The sequence below is a fragment of the Mobula birostris genome, chromosome 1, assembly GCF_030028105.1.
Source record: "Mobula birostris isolate sMobBir1 chromosome 1, sMobBir1.hap1, whole genome shotgun sequence".
NCBI lineage: Eukaryota > Metazoa > Chordata > Chondrichthyes > Myliobatiformes > Myliobatidae > Mobula > Mobula birostris.
Genome location: NC_092370.1, coordinates 186,033,779 through 186,049,268, shown reverse-complemented (window position 1 = coordinate 186,049,268; position 15,490 = coordinate 186,033,779). Strand labels below are relative to the sequence as shown.

Below are 15,490 nucleotides of genomic sequence, written 5' to 3'. Positions count from 1 at the left end.
TTCCTCTAAAAATACTGTATTTCCAGAGGATGTCACATTTTATTTGTTTTATTGTATTACGCTCACTGTGATAAATATCTTTTCCATTGCTGCCGCGTTAATAATTTGATGTTGGTTCATAAATCTGAATGATATGATTTAAAGGTATTCTGAAGTTATTATTTTGTTGTCTTAAACCTGGCCTTTACTCATTATAATGAACTGAAAGGCATGCATCTATTAAAGTTCTTATCACTCCAGTTGCTGCATTAGCACTTGGCTTCACTTCATAGCATGGTAATCAAAAGTAAAGCTCCCAAAAGACAAATATCTTTGATTTCCTGCTGTCTATTTTATCCTATTCCACATTTACCATACTCACAAGAGAGTCAGGCCAATATCCAAACCTTCAGTTTTATACATTTCAGAAATGATGTTCCTCCAGTTGCTACAATCAATAAGTGGAGATATTTGATTTTAATTCCTCCAATAATGCCAATGCATTATTCCAAAACATTCTGAAAAGAAAAGCTAACATCCTTGAGCATGAAACTGTGTGGCTCACTGAAAACTCATGACATTGAGTAGGACCTGCTAATAAGACAATGGGAACTAAATTGGAAGGCTTCCAAAAATGAGCGCAGAGTTTGTGATGGGCAATTAACCAGCTCTCCTTGATGTAATGTAAGCAGCATACCAGTTTTAGGTTGTCCGTTTATTATAATAATTTCTGCTTTCAGCCAGCACTTACTGCATGTTTGATTGGCTTCCCACATCAGCATGGGGTCAAATATCATAATTTAGTAGTACCAATTAAAGCTAGCCAGCACTGCTTAAAGCTATATTACACTTCTGAAAAGACGGAAGCATTGCAACTGAAGGAAGTCCTGATAGTCACACAAAAATCTAATCCATCCTGGGAATCAATAAAGTATATCAAACAAAAGAGAATGCCAGCTTCAAAGTTAGGATTGCACCAGAGGGCTTGAAGATGCAGGTGGACCATTAAATTTCCTCAGCTTCTACCAGCCATGCTGTACTACTGAAGGTACATTTCCTGGAGCAATTAAAGAGTACAGGGAAGATGAATATTTATAATCTTATGTAATATGGCATGGTTTCACTTATAAAAACTTGTTTAGAAGTGGTAATCACTGAATCAAATATGCATAAAGCAGCTAACAATGGGCTCCTTTACTCAACATCTATTATTGGAAAATAATAGAATCGATTGGCAAGAAAACTTGAAAATTCATAATCCAATCAGGGTCAGCATGGCTTCATAAAGGGAAGAATTAGGTCTGACAAATTGATTAGAGTTCAGTAGTCGGCATGAATAAAGGCAGGCCAGTAGGTGTAATTTATTTAGATTTTCAACAAGCGTTCAGCAAGTTAACACGCAAAAGGTTACTTTGCAAGATCATGGCTCATGTAATTGGAGGTAATATGTTACTGTAGATAGAGGACTGGCTAACCAGCAGGAAACAGTGAGTAGGGATAAGGAGATCATTGTCAAGTTGCAAACTGTAAGCAGTGGGATGCAGAAAATTTAACTGTTCACAATATACTAAAATTTAGAGGAAATAAATGGTTGTACTGAAGCATGATTTGCAGCTGGGGGGTGAGGCAAGCTTGGAGAAAGATAAAATAAATTCACAGAGTGAGATTGGTAGATTGAGTGAATGGACGAAAAGATGGTAATTGAAGAATAATGTGAGAAGATAAGAAGTTGTTCATTTGTATGATGATACATGGTAATATTTAAATAGAGAAAGAACTGCAGAAATTTGAAGCACAAATTGTGAGAGCTTCAACATGAAACATTAAAAAATGGTATATGCATGCAGTAAGAAATCAGGAAAGTTAATGGCATTCTAGTTTTGATTTCAAGGGGATGCGGTATGCAATCAGAGGGATATGTTTTCTGTGCATACAGTATCTTGTTGAAAGGGCCTGTTTCCTTGTTGTAAGGTCTTATAACTCTCAGAGAGTGTCACTTGGAGAGTTGAAACCAGACATTTGGTGTCAAATCAGTATGACCTGAGGCAAATGGCCAAAGTGCGTGTGTGTGTGTGTGTGTGTGTGTGTGTGTGTGTGTGTGTGCGTGCGCATGCGCGTGCACGCATGTGCGCACGCATCAAATGCCACTTTAGCCATTGAATGGCAAGCACTAGGGATGCAATTTCTCACCCCCAAATAATATTCATGATATTATGTAGCAACAGAGCCCTGCCATTCTCCTTTCTTAATTTTCTGCAACTAACCATATAATGGATAATTTTGCAAATGAGGGTGATTTGTGGTAGTTAGATTTAAAAAAAAATAAAATTAACCGATCACATTTAAACATTATATTGTAGGGGTTGATTAAAGACACAATTATGTTTTCAGTTATGGAAACATTAAATAGTATCAATAAATTTTCAGCTGGTTCCTCTATTGCCTTTAATTTATCATCATTAGTGTGTCAGCTGAATGTTTGTTTGGAAGATGGATTTGTTCCATGAAATCTTTGGCAGATTTAAGGGTAATAGTGAAAACATTATTACATTTACCTTATCTAAAAAAAATGTGACAGACTAGAGAGAAAAGCTAAATCATGATGAAATGGTGAGTGATTACAGCAATTAATGCAATCTATTGGTTTGGGGGAAGGGGAAAGTCAAACATCGAGATGAATGCTTCATCTTCCTTCCCCAGTGGCCCTGTAAATACTATTTTAATTCATAGAGTAATTACAGGCAAACTAATTCTGAATTTATAAAGGACTGGGAATTATATTAGCCCAATTCAGTTCACTCCCTTTACTTGCTTGCCATGTTCGTCCCTTGCCTGTACTAATCTGGTTCAGATATGAGGGTGCAGTCAGCCTGGAGTGGATTTTGGAGGCACACCAAGACCTCAGCGGAGATTGGGCCTGAGGTAGTGGCAGGATACCATTTAAATCCTCAGCCCTGTATTTGCCTTACAGTTTTCGGTAAGAGGCAAGGTTTTGGATCGGTTGTTATCTTTTGTCAAAGTCTGAGAGTCAAATGTCTTTCATGACTAAAAACAATTAAAATGGTTTTAAATTATTTAAAATGTGTTAAGTCAAAAATAAATGTATTTTATTAGAAGATTAAAATGTTAATAAAGAATTACAAATAACAAAAGTAAGGGGAAAATAAAAAAAATTAATTTATCTTTTTCTACCCAATCTTCATGTTAGGAATCCCTTACATATGTCACTTAGCTCAGCTGGGACCAATGGTAAGGCCACACAATACTGGGATGTTTTTAACTCGCAGTGTCTGAATGGAAGCAGATCTCTTTAGAAGTGCCAGACAGCCCACCTTGATTCAACCCATTGGATAACATCAGTTCAGAAACATTTATTGTATTAGTATGAAGTTGTGTTCTTTTTTTTCCCCAGCTATGCTAATAGCCTACTAACTCAGATATTTTAAAAGGTTAATGTCTCTGCCACCGTAGCGTCTGCATGTTCTTCTGCATTGTTGTTCATTGAAGCAAGTAGCAAGGCTAAAATCGCCAATCAGCATCTTCATTGAAGGGAGACAAGAGCTAACAGCAATGGTTGATACAGCAAGGGATCAGGAGTCATAGATCAATGAATCTCTGGAAATCTTAGTTCTTTAAGGTATACACCCAATATAGCACAGTTTCAAAAATATTTTGGATCTCAGGCTCAAAGTTCATGTTATAAATACCTGGCACTTTTACAATTGAAGTCAACTTACCATTTCAGCTCGGTAAAATGAACTGTTGTGAAGTGTTCATCATGTCAGTTTGCCGATGGAAACTTTTTTAATAAGCTATTTCCTGATAAAACTTGACATAACAGAGAGCAAATATGCAGACATGCACTCCAGAGAAGACAATTCAAATAACCATATAGTGGTGTCTAAATATGCTGGCACGCTCGTGTTTGATCTCTGCTTGGAATTAACGAAGAAGGTTGTGCAGATGAACGCTATATAAAGCCTATCCCTATAAACAGTATTTTGGTTTGTAATTAAAATGGATGAAAGATGATAGAAGAGAAATTGCGCAACAAAGATTCACTGGGCTATTTACAAGGAAGATGGGACTGTTCTACAACAAGCTTCTATGGAAACTAGGTCAATACTTCTTATAAGTTTAAAGGAAAGAGGTAATCTTGGTGAAGTATGCAGAGTTTCATATGAGATTTGCCGGGTAAACTCTGGAGGATTGTTTCCGGGGATTGGAAATTTTGGGATTAAAAAACAGATTAAGGGATGTCTGAGATAAAGATTCATTTCTTCACTCAGTGGGCTACGAATCAAGAGGAATGTTTTGACAAGATAGTCGACAATGAACAAAATAACGTTTTGGTTAGAAATTTGAACAAGAAGTGGTTGATTAACAGTGTTGGGTAAGGTCCAAATTGATAGCAACAAATATGTCAGAAATAGAAATATCTTTAATAAGGAGTTCTTTGGCATTTATATAAGCAAGATATAATAGCTCATTCATAAAATAGTCTGTTGTTTTTATAATAACTTCATTTCCTCAACATGAGAAGTAGCCACAGAAATTGTTTGAAGGCTTCAGAAAGAAAATATACTCAAATTTGGAAAGCCCTGTTGCTCCTTTTTTTTAAAACAATTCTGTTGGCTTCACCCATCACTGCTAAAAAAAAAAGTTAACATCAAGTGGAATTGGTTACTGCTTTTAAAAAGGAACACTTTCCATTTTTTGGTCACAAGATTAAATATACAAAAGAAAATTTAAAAAAAATTAAGCTACACTCACATTGGAACACTGTTCCCTCTAAGAACACGGTTGCTGCCACACGGAAACTGAAATGCTCCCACACACACAGCCTTTGTTGTCACACTGTTAGAATTTTTAATATAATGTTAATATAATTTTGAAATTATGTTAATATGATTTTGAATTATGCTAATATAATTTTAAAATCAATGTTAATATAATTGTGAAATACCCTGTAATTAATGAATACAATCCATAAATCTGCTGCCTGAAGATTTTGACCAACCCACAATATCGAGTAGCATTAACTGTCCTTAACGATATTTTAGAAGATCTGGCATCCGTTTTCTAACTTGCTTCAGAAAAGTTGTTTGAATACAATTGAAGCACTGCAGCATGCAAAACCAAAAATTAACAAGTTCGGTCACAATGACTTGATGATTCCATTTATCAGGGTGACAAAATGAACGATCTAATTGCATCTGTAAGTTCTGATGTCGATATTGCGCCTATTATTCAATTCGTTCACAATGTGCATAATCACTTGGATACTAGATTCCCTGACGACGTGGTAAGAGAATGGCAAGCTTTTGATCCTGCTGCATCTACAAACACAACCAATTTTGAATTTGGAAAGAGAACGTAGTACGACTGACAAAAAAAGTATTTAGTTACTATTAAGAGATATGATGAAAATGTTGCCTCAAAAATATCGCAGAAATACAGTCATTTCAAATTTGTCATTTGTAAAGAAGTTAAGAATGGTTCAATTAAGACATTCATTGATATATTGAACTACATGCTTAGAAATGAAGAATCTGAAGAACTGCCAATTCTTGTTGACATCGTTGGAAGATTTCAAGCTTCTGATGCTGACTGCAAACGTGGATTCAATCTGATGAATTCAACTAAACGTGAATCCAGAAACAGACTAGAAGTGGAACAGTTGGATGATCTAATTAGGATTAAGATGTATCTTTCATCTGGATGCAAAATTAATCTGGGTGGTGTTTATAGATAATGGATTTGTAATAAAGACAGATGAGAAAAAGTTTATAAAATGTAAATGATTTTCTTTGTTGCACTGTATTTCAGTATACCCTTCAATTAATAGATAAAATCAAAAGCACGTCATTTTCAATTTTCATTCTAAGTAATCATAGTATGCATATTACAAAAAAAAATTAAAATGCCATGCAGTTTCCAGGCCGCATAAAAATTTCCTGCTCAGAGCAAAGGTTGGTGCAGCTCATGTTCCACCTGGATAGCCTCCAACCTGATGGTACAAACACCAGTTTCTCTAGATTACCTGCTCCCTCTTCTCTCTTTTTCCATTCTCCAGTCTGTTTTGCCTCTCACCCATTCTCTCCTCCTCATCTGCCTAACACTTCCATCTGGTGTTCCTCTGGCTTCCATGGTTTACTGTCTCCCCTTTCAGATGCCTTCTCCTTCACCCCTTCATCTCCTCTACCTCTCAGCTCCCAGCATTTTACTTCATCTCCCCTTCCCCACCCACCCACCTTACCCCTCACCTGACAGCTTGTATTCCTACCAACCCCCCAACTTCTTATTCTGGCTGCTTCCCTTTTCCTTTCCAGTCCCGATGAAGGATCTCTGTCTGAAATGTTGACTGTTTATTGCTCTCCATCAATGCTGCCTGACCTTTGTGACACAAAGGTTGGGAGTGTTGTAGACAGTCTGCAGGGGTGTCAGAGGCTATAGCGGGACATCTTTAGGATGCAGAACTGGGCAGATGGAGTTCAACCCAGATAAGTGTGAAGTGGTTTATTTTGGAGGGTCAAATCTGAAGGCAGAATGGCGCCACGTATGGCGGCCGAGTTGCGAGCTCCGTCCCAACTTTACAGTGTATTGCTAATTTCTGCGATTTCCTTCACATTTCTTGTTCAAGTAGCTGATAGTCACGTCGGATATGATAGGCTGACTCTTCTGAACATCAAGAAGACAGCATTTACCCACTATGTGCTGACTTTTCTACACTGGGAGCCTCTGCTTACGTGATCATGGCAGGCTCACTTATTACACCGCCACTACCTTGGAAGCGGCGCCAGGGGCCAGGGAGAAGGGCCGGTGTCCTGGTGAGTTGAGGCGGCGTGCTAATCGGCCACCGCTCCCTTGCATACTCCTGGCTAATGTTCAATCTCTAGACAACAAGCTGTGTGAACTGACAGCCAGAATCTCCTACCAGCGGAAAACAAAGGAATATAACATTTTGTGCTTCGTGGAGACCTGGCTGACAGACAAGATACCGGATCACGCCATCGAGCCTTCTGGGTTCTCCCTGTTTTGGGCGGACAGGTCAAAAAATCTCTCTGGGAAGGGTAAAGGAGGTGAGGTATGCTTCATGGTCAATAATGCTTGGTGTGACTCCTGGAACGTGCATGCCCTCAAATCCTTTTGTTCCCCGGATCTGGAGTACCTGGTGCTGCTGTGTAGACCTTTCTGGTCACCGAGGGAGTTCACGGTTGTGATTATCACAGCTGCGTGTATTCCACCACAGGTTGGTACTGACCTGGCTCTCAAGGAACTGTATGAGACCATCAGCACCCTGGAGACAGCACACCCGGAGGCTGCCTTTATTGTTGCCGGTGACTTTAATAGAGCATCGCTGACTGAAGTCTCTCTGAAAATCAGATGACTCCTCCATCTTGCTGCTGCTGAGGTACAAGCAGAAGCTGAAACAAGAGGCGGCCATAGTTAAAACCGTCCACTATTGGTCCAACCAATCAGTCTCCATGCTACAAGACTGCTTTGATGACGTCAAATGGAATGTTTTCCATGATGAGGATGTCTCCGGGTTCACGGATGAGGTCACAAGTTCCATCCAGAGCAGCATCAAAGATGTTGTCCCACAGAAATTGGTCAGGGTCTATCCAAACCAGAAACCCTGGATCAGCAGTTCCGTGTGAGCAGCACCTACTGCGCGACACAGGGCTTACGTTGCCGGTGACCAACAGGAACTCAAAAAATGCAGCTACAATCTGCGCAAAGCCATCAAGGCAGCAAAACAAAAATACAGGGACAAGATCCAGACTGAACTTTCCACCAACAACACACGCAGGTTATGGCAAGGTCTGTGCACCATCACAGACTTCAAAGCTAAACGCAGGGGAGTTTCCAACATCGATGCCTCTCTCCCAGACGAGCTAAATCCTTTTTGTGCTTGATTCGATGTTGCTAACACTGAGCCCCTGAGGAGACCTGCAGATGATGTGACTGGCACCTTGGTCATCTCTGAGAATGAAGTACGCAGGTGTTTCCAATGAGTGGACAGTTGCAAGGCTGCAGGACTGGACGGCATCCCAGGGTGGGTACTCAGAGTGTGCATGGCACAACTGGCAAGTTTGTTTACTGACATTTTTAATCTCTCCCTCTCCCAGTGTAGATTACCTTCCTGCTTCAAAACATCACCATTGTTCCTTTACCCAAAAGACCAAGGTTACATGTCTGAACGACTGGCGTCCTGTCACACTGACCTCAATAATCAAATGCTTTGAGAGGCTGGTCAAGGACTACATCTGCAGCATGCTACCACCCACACTGAATCCCCTACAATTTGCCTACAGAAATTATCGATCAACAGATGATGCAATAGCCACAGCTCTACACACAGTCCTTACACATCTGGAGAAGAGGGATACTCATGTGAGAATGCTGTTCTTGGATTACAGTTCAGCATTCAGCACCATAATTCCCTCCAGGCTCGACAAGAAGCTCAGAGATCTCGGCCTTCACCCTGCCTTGTGTAGCTGGATTCTGGACTTCCTGTCAGTTCACCAGCAGGTGGTGAGAGTGGGCTCCCTCACCTCTGTCCCTCTGACCCTCAACACAGGTTCCCCTCAGGGCTGTGTCCTAAACCCCCTCCTCTACTCCCTGTATACCCGTGACTGTGTCACCATCCACAGCTCTAATCTGCTAATTAAATTTGCTGATGACACTACACTGATTGGCCTAATCTCAGATAATAACAAGGTGGCCTGCAGGGAAGAAGTCATCACCCTGACACAGTGGTGTCAAGAAAACAACCTCTCCCTGTCACAATGGTGGGGCATTGGGAGCAAGGGTGGACCAAATGCAAGAGACATCGTGTGAGGTTAATTAGATTTAGTTTATTGTTTGGTACCAGGAGAGCAAAGCAGAAGGAGGAATAACAAACAGGACAAGTACTACGACTAGGCTGGGACCAAGGGTCCGGGCTTGGACTCGGAATCGGCTCCCAGAACTAGAGGAGACATGAAGAGGCTAGGGTATGGACTCCGAGCCAGAGACTGGGCAAGGACCCAGTACCTGGGTCTTGCCTCGGGCTCGGACCCCAGAACCAGGCATGGACATGACATGGGCTAGGGAGAGGAGGAACATGGAAAACAGAGCCTTGGTCTCGAGAGAGCAGGTACATGGAACCATTGACACATACACAGAACACAGAGTCGGGACCCCTCCTTGGATAGATAGATAGATAGATATACTTTATTAACCCCGAGGGAAATTTGGTTTCGTTACAGCCGCACCAACCAAGAATAGAGCGTAAATATAGCAATACAAAAAACCCCAACAATCAAACAGCAAAATGCAAACTATGCCAGATGGAAAATAAGTCCAGGACCAGTCTATTGGCTCAGGGTGTCTGACCCTCCACAGGAGGAGCTGCACGTTCGACCTCCCGTGCCGCCAAGTGTTGTATCACGGTGGAATGTGGCCGAAGTCCAATGGTAAAAAGTTCAATATCCAGTCTGCAAACATGTTCCTTGATCATAATATACCCCGGATTGCACCATCCGTTGTTAGCCAGAACAGTAAGCACCCAATTCCTTTACGTTTACCGCTCTCAGTGCACTTCCGGTCAGCTGGAACGGTATTACCCACCGAACTCCTCTTCTCCAAAAGACTCTGTTGTCTCGACCCGGTCCTCTTTCCTCCACTTTGTGATCCCCCTCTGTGTGTTTTCCTCCGGATTTCAGCAGGGGGGTCCGCCGCTCTGTTTGCTAAGCCAGCCAGTCTTTGCTGGTCCGTGGAATACACAATGCGACCTTGCTTCTGTCCCGCATGTCAGGATGTAACCATTTCCAGCGCTAAAGAAAACCCAAATAAAACTCTCTCTACCAGCATGTTAGAGAGGGTGCAGCTTCGACGTGTTACCGTGAGGAAAAAAAAACAAAAATAACGTAAATTATAAAGTAAGAAGAAGAAAGTAAGAATAGATCGGAACGGCTGTACCAGGCTGCCTGCACGACCGGCGCATGCACACTTTGGGCCGAGACTCACACACGGAATAGAGAGCCGGGACCCTTCCTTGGGTACAGGACATAGGGCCGGGACTCATGACCCTCCACGGGGCAATGGCAAGACGGCCTGACTTACCCCATGGAGGCGAGGACCAGACAAGACATGACACCCAGCGGGGCAATGGCAAGACAGCCAGACCTACCCCACGGAGGTGAGGACAAGACAAGACAACACGAAAGCACACCAGACAGTACCTATCTAGCTCCGGTGATAGAACTAGACCGAAGTGCAGGCGAGGGCTGCAGACAAGGGCTAGAGGTGAGGGGGCAGAGAAGGGATATAGACAGCGGGGTAGGACAGGAATCACAGACCGCCAGGACCAGGACTTGACTCGGAACTGGGAAGCCGCCAGGGCCAGGACTTGACTTGGTACTTGAATGCCGCCAGGGCCAGGACTTGACTTGGTACTTGAATGCTGCCAGGGCCAGGACTTATCTTGGTACTTGAATGCCCCCGGAGCCACGACTTGACTTGGAGCTTCCGGGTAGTGGCGAGCTCTCGATTCGGCCCGGGAACAGTAGACAGCGGTTCGTTATTCCCTTCGGCGGGTTAACTGACAGACCCACCTCAGTGAGGAAACTTTGCAGGCTCTCTTTGGTGAGGAACTGGACAGGGTTGCTCCGGTGAGGAAAGGCGAATTACCAGCACTTGCTTCGGGCGGAGACAATGCTTGCTCCGGCCAGATGACATTGGCACGCCGTGACTTTGCAGACGCTCCCGCGCCGAATGGCTGAAAGCCAGAGACTATAAACTACCGGTTCAGTTGAGCGTTAATTGCCTCTAATCACCAAAGCCGAGGGACAAGGGAAAACAGGGAATCAACGTTCAGGATCGTAACATAAACAAGGTAAATTTAAAGGGACCCCGATCCGGACCATGACACTCCCTCAATGTCACAAGAACAAAGGAGCTGGTTGTGGGCTACAGGAGGAATGGAGACAGGCTCACCCCTTTTGATATCAATGGATCTGGGGTTGAGAGGGTGAACAGCTTTAAGTTCCTTGGTATGCACATCACCGAGGATCTCACGTGGTCTGTACATACCAGTTGTGTGATGAAAAAACCACAATATCGCCTCTTTCACCTTAGGCAGTTGAAGAAGTTTGGTATGGCCCCCCAAATTCTAAGAACTTTCTACAGGGGCACAATTGAGAGCATCCTGACTGGCTGCATCACTGCCTGGCATGGGAACTGTACTTCCCTCAATCACAGGACTCTGTAGAGAGTGGTACGGACAGCCCAGGGCATCTATAGATGTGAACTTCCCACTATTCAGGATATTTACAAAGACAGCTGTGTAAGAAGGGCCTGAAGGATCATTGGGGACCCGAGTCATCCCAACCACAAACTGTTCCAGCTGTTACCATCCGGGAAATGGTACCGCAGCATAAAAGCCAGGACCAACAGGCTCCGAGACAGCTTCTTCCACCGGGCCATCAGACTGCTTAATTCATGCTGACACAACTGTATTTCTATGCTATATTGACTATCCTGTTGTACATAATATTTATTATAAATTGCACATTGCACATTTAGACCGAGATGTAACATAAAGGTTTTTACTCCTCCTGTATATGAAGGATGTAAGTAATAAAGTCAATGCAATTCAATATTAATTGTAAGATTCTTGGCAGTGTGGAGAATAAGAGAGATCTTGGGGTCTGTGTCCATAAGATATTCAAAGCTGCTGTGCAGGTTGACAGTGTTGACAGAAGGCGTATGGTGTGCTTCATTAACTATGGGATTGAGTTCAGGAGCCATGAAGTAATGTTACAGTTATATAAGACCTTGGTTAGACCCCACTTGGAGTATTATGTTCAGCTCTGGTCGCCTCACTACAGGAAGGATGTGAATACTATAGAGAGGATGCAGGGGAGATTTACAAGGATGTTGTCTGGATTGGAGAGCATGCTTTATGAGAATAGGTTGAGTGAACTTGGCCTTTTCTCCTTGGAGCAATGGAGGATGAGAGCTGACCTGATAGAGGTGTATAAGATGATGAGGGGCATTGATCATGTGGATAGCCAGAGGCTTTTTCCCAGGGCTGAAGTGGCTAACATGAGGGGGCATAGTTTTAAGGTGCTTGGAAGTATGTATAAGGGGAATGTCAGGGGTAAGTTTTTCACACAGAGAGTGGTGGGTGCATGGAATACACTGCTGGCGACAGTGGTAGAGGTGGATACAATAGGGTCCATTAAGAGATTCTTAGATAGGTACATGGATATTAGAAAAATAGAGGGCTATGCAGTAGGGAAATTCTAGACAGTTTCTAGAGTAGGTTACATGGTCAGCACAACATTGTGGGCTGAAGGGCCTGTAATATGCTGTAGATGTCTATGCTACAGGTTCTATGACCTGCTGAGTTCCTTCAGCATTTTGTGTGTATTATAAAAATTATCACTGATTCCTCAGAAAAGCAAATTTCATTTGCTTAACTTGAGTGAACACAGTCTAAATAAATATGGCAATATCCCTGACAGAGGCTAAAAGATTAGCTAGTATTCAAAATGATACCCTGTTAGGCTAAGTACCATATTTTTGAATTCATAAATTGCATACGTCCAACAGTCTCTATCAAGTCTCCTCAGAGTCAACAACTTTCTCTAGTGAAAAGAAACCAGTTTCTCTTATGGTAACTTTGTGATAATTAATCAACATCATTCAAAGGAAAACTGGGAACTCTCTCATCAACAGGAAGTGTACTTGCACTGATTATATTACACAGAATTAACAGTTACTAAAAACCTTAAAATCACTGAGAATTACTACAACTTTCTGTTTACTCCCAGTTAACTAGCATTGAAGAGATAATATATAAAAAGGAAATCTAGAGATGAAGTAGCAAAAGAAAATAGTGGTATCACAGTTTTAAGAACAAAAAAAAATTTAAAAATAGGAGCCGAAGTAGAAGCTGGACTCCTCAGGTCTGCTCTGCTACTCAATATGAAGACTGATCTGACCCAGGACTCTTCCTTTCTTTACTATTTCCAGAAGTCCACAATTCCCAGGTCTTTCAAAACCTTACCTACCACAGTGATCTAGCCTCCATGACCCCCAGGGTAGAAAATTCCAGAGATCCAACCCTCTTCGACAGAAGATAATCCCATGCACCTCAGCTTTAAGGAACTGCCCCCTACCCTCATTCCCTCATTTGAGATTCACCCACTAGCAGAAACATCTTGACATCAATCCTGTCATACCCCCTTAGGATTTTAAATGTTTCAATGAGATTACCTGACATTCTTTTAATCTCGATTGAATATAGATCTAATTTCTTTAGTCACTCATGATGGGCAATCTATTTCATTCCCAAATGACCAGGAATTTTCCTAGTGCATCTGTTTTGGACAGTGATGCACTATCAATTACTCCAAAAGACTGGAAGTAGAGTAAATACTGAAAGGCTTTTAGTAACAGTAAAATGGGTCCTCGTCCATGCTGTGTCTGTCCTGGACTGAGGGAGGAGCAGTGGCACAATCGCTTTTGTTCAGGGGTCTGGGGGAGGAGCCACAGGAGCAGTCAGCAGAGGGGCCTGTCCAGACAGGTAACCCAGTTACAATCTATATACAAGCGTTTGTACATGGTTTACCACAGACAGGCTCTAAAGCCAGTATATTTGATCTGAAATAACGATACCAAAACTATGCGTGGAACTCCAGGTGTAGCCTCACTGGTACCCTGTGGAATTTTAACAATATGTTCTTATTTCTAAACTCCAACCCTTTTACAATAAACGTCAAAATTACCATTTGTATTCCTAGCCACTTGCACCCACGTGCTCACCTTTTTCAATACATGCACATGAACAAGAACAACTAAGGATAAGAAGGTTGTTGTAAAAATAAATTTCTTATTTTAAATTTCTTTTCATAAGAGCAGGAGATAGGGAAAAATTAAATCCACTGATGTGCACAATACAAAATAGGCAGTTTTAAATCGTCCAGTACTGAGTAGATGGGCTGAAGAGTTTGTTTCTGAGCTGTACTTTTCTAAGACTCTGTATAATAATACACCTGAAAGATATGGAGAAATATGCCTCTTATAAATTGTTTGAAATTTTATGATATCACCTTATGACGTCAATAGCACCTTTACAAAGTTCTGCATCCAAATGAGATGTTGTGTGAAATAATGATTATACTTGTCCTTATTTGTGGAAATTGTCTGTGACATTGCTTCTTTTTCTAAAATGTCCTAACCTTTTGTTTTTACAAGAGAGCCAAAATGTAACAAGATGTTATACAGCTGAAGTCATCTGTAAATTGATTTATATAATTGACAAATTGAACCAACTTACCTTGGGGCTTGCAGAACCTTCTAAATCACGTGCAGTCACATCAGTTGCCAATATCTCCGCTTTGATTATGTCCAGGGCTCCAAGAATCCAACTGTGCTGGCGTTTGATTTGCCTCTGTAGTTCCTGCCACTGACTTGCAATAATCTGCAGCATGTCTCTCAATCCTTCAAAGCAGAGCAACTAGATATCAGCACACAACAGGAGCAACACAAATCGTAATAATATTCAATTAACAAATGTCACAGCAGTGACAATATTTTGCAAATTGTATTTGTACATGAATATTTCATTGAGCTGTATGAAACATCTGCAGGAAAGCACTTTTTCTGAACTTACTGCCATTACAAATCAAGGCAACTACTCTTTACAAATACCATCTTCTCACATTTGTAAATGAAGCTGAAATGTATTGAATTCCAGAAAGGATGGCATCTAATGCTATTAACTACAAAGACATCCTTATTTCAAACAATGATGCTTCAATTGAAAACTAACACCATTTTGTTCATAGCTCTGCTTCAGTGATTTGCCTCAACACAAACTTCTGAATGGCATCCTGCTGTACCAATCAATACGGCATTTCAGCCTCTTGGAGATAGGTCTTTGGGGTCTTATACTATCAAGTCAGCTACAATGCTTTGGATTGATAGAAGCTGTGCTGACTTCGAAGATTGGGACTATCAAAAATAAATTAATTTATAGCCATCACAATCATCCAAGTGCTGGAAGAAAACATTTTCATCTTCTGTTCTGCTGAACTCAAATTGGTTCTCAGCAGGGGCCAAGAGCAATAGAACTATCTCCAATCATGTTTCATCCTAATATAACAAGAGATGAACAGTGGACAAGAACACTGTCAGCTTTTAAAACATTGTTCTGAACAGTCTGATTTTTGCAATGAAATTTTATGTAACCTTGAAATGATAGAAGAGCAAAGAAGTTGAATTCCTGGAATTGTGAAGTATTAATTTAACCTACCTTGCAAGTGGGAAGCTATGGAATAGCTGAAACCCTGGGATTTATGACTCACTCAGTATTGCTCACCATTGATTTAACTGACAGTTTAATTCAGGTTGAATGTAAAACCAATATTGCACAGGTCCTGACAGTGCACAACAGGCAGGCTAAGCTAATATTACCCATATTTAATTAGTTAAAATAGTTACTAAGCTTTATTTA

The 15,490-nt window shown here is 41.5% G+C and overlaps 1 protein-coding gene across 5 annotated transcripts in view; it reads right to left on the bottom strand.

Moving 5' to 3' along the window:
- The window catches only part of akap6 (A kinase (PRKA) anchor protein 6), a 349,373-nt gene that overhangs the window by 207,647 nt on the left and 126,236 nt on the right, over nt 1-15,490 (bottom strand). For all 5 annotated transcript variants that reach the window (XM_072267349.1, XM_072267339.1, XM_072267358.1 and 2 more), the window contains one exon: nt 14,312-14,475. In XM_072267349.1, the coding sequence (XP_072123450.1) occupies nt 14,312-14,475 (164 nt within the window). The remainder of the gene's footprint in view (nt 1-14,311; nt 14,476-15,490) is intronic.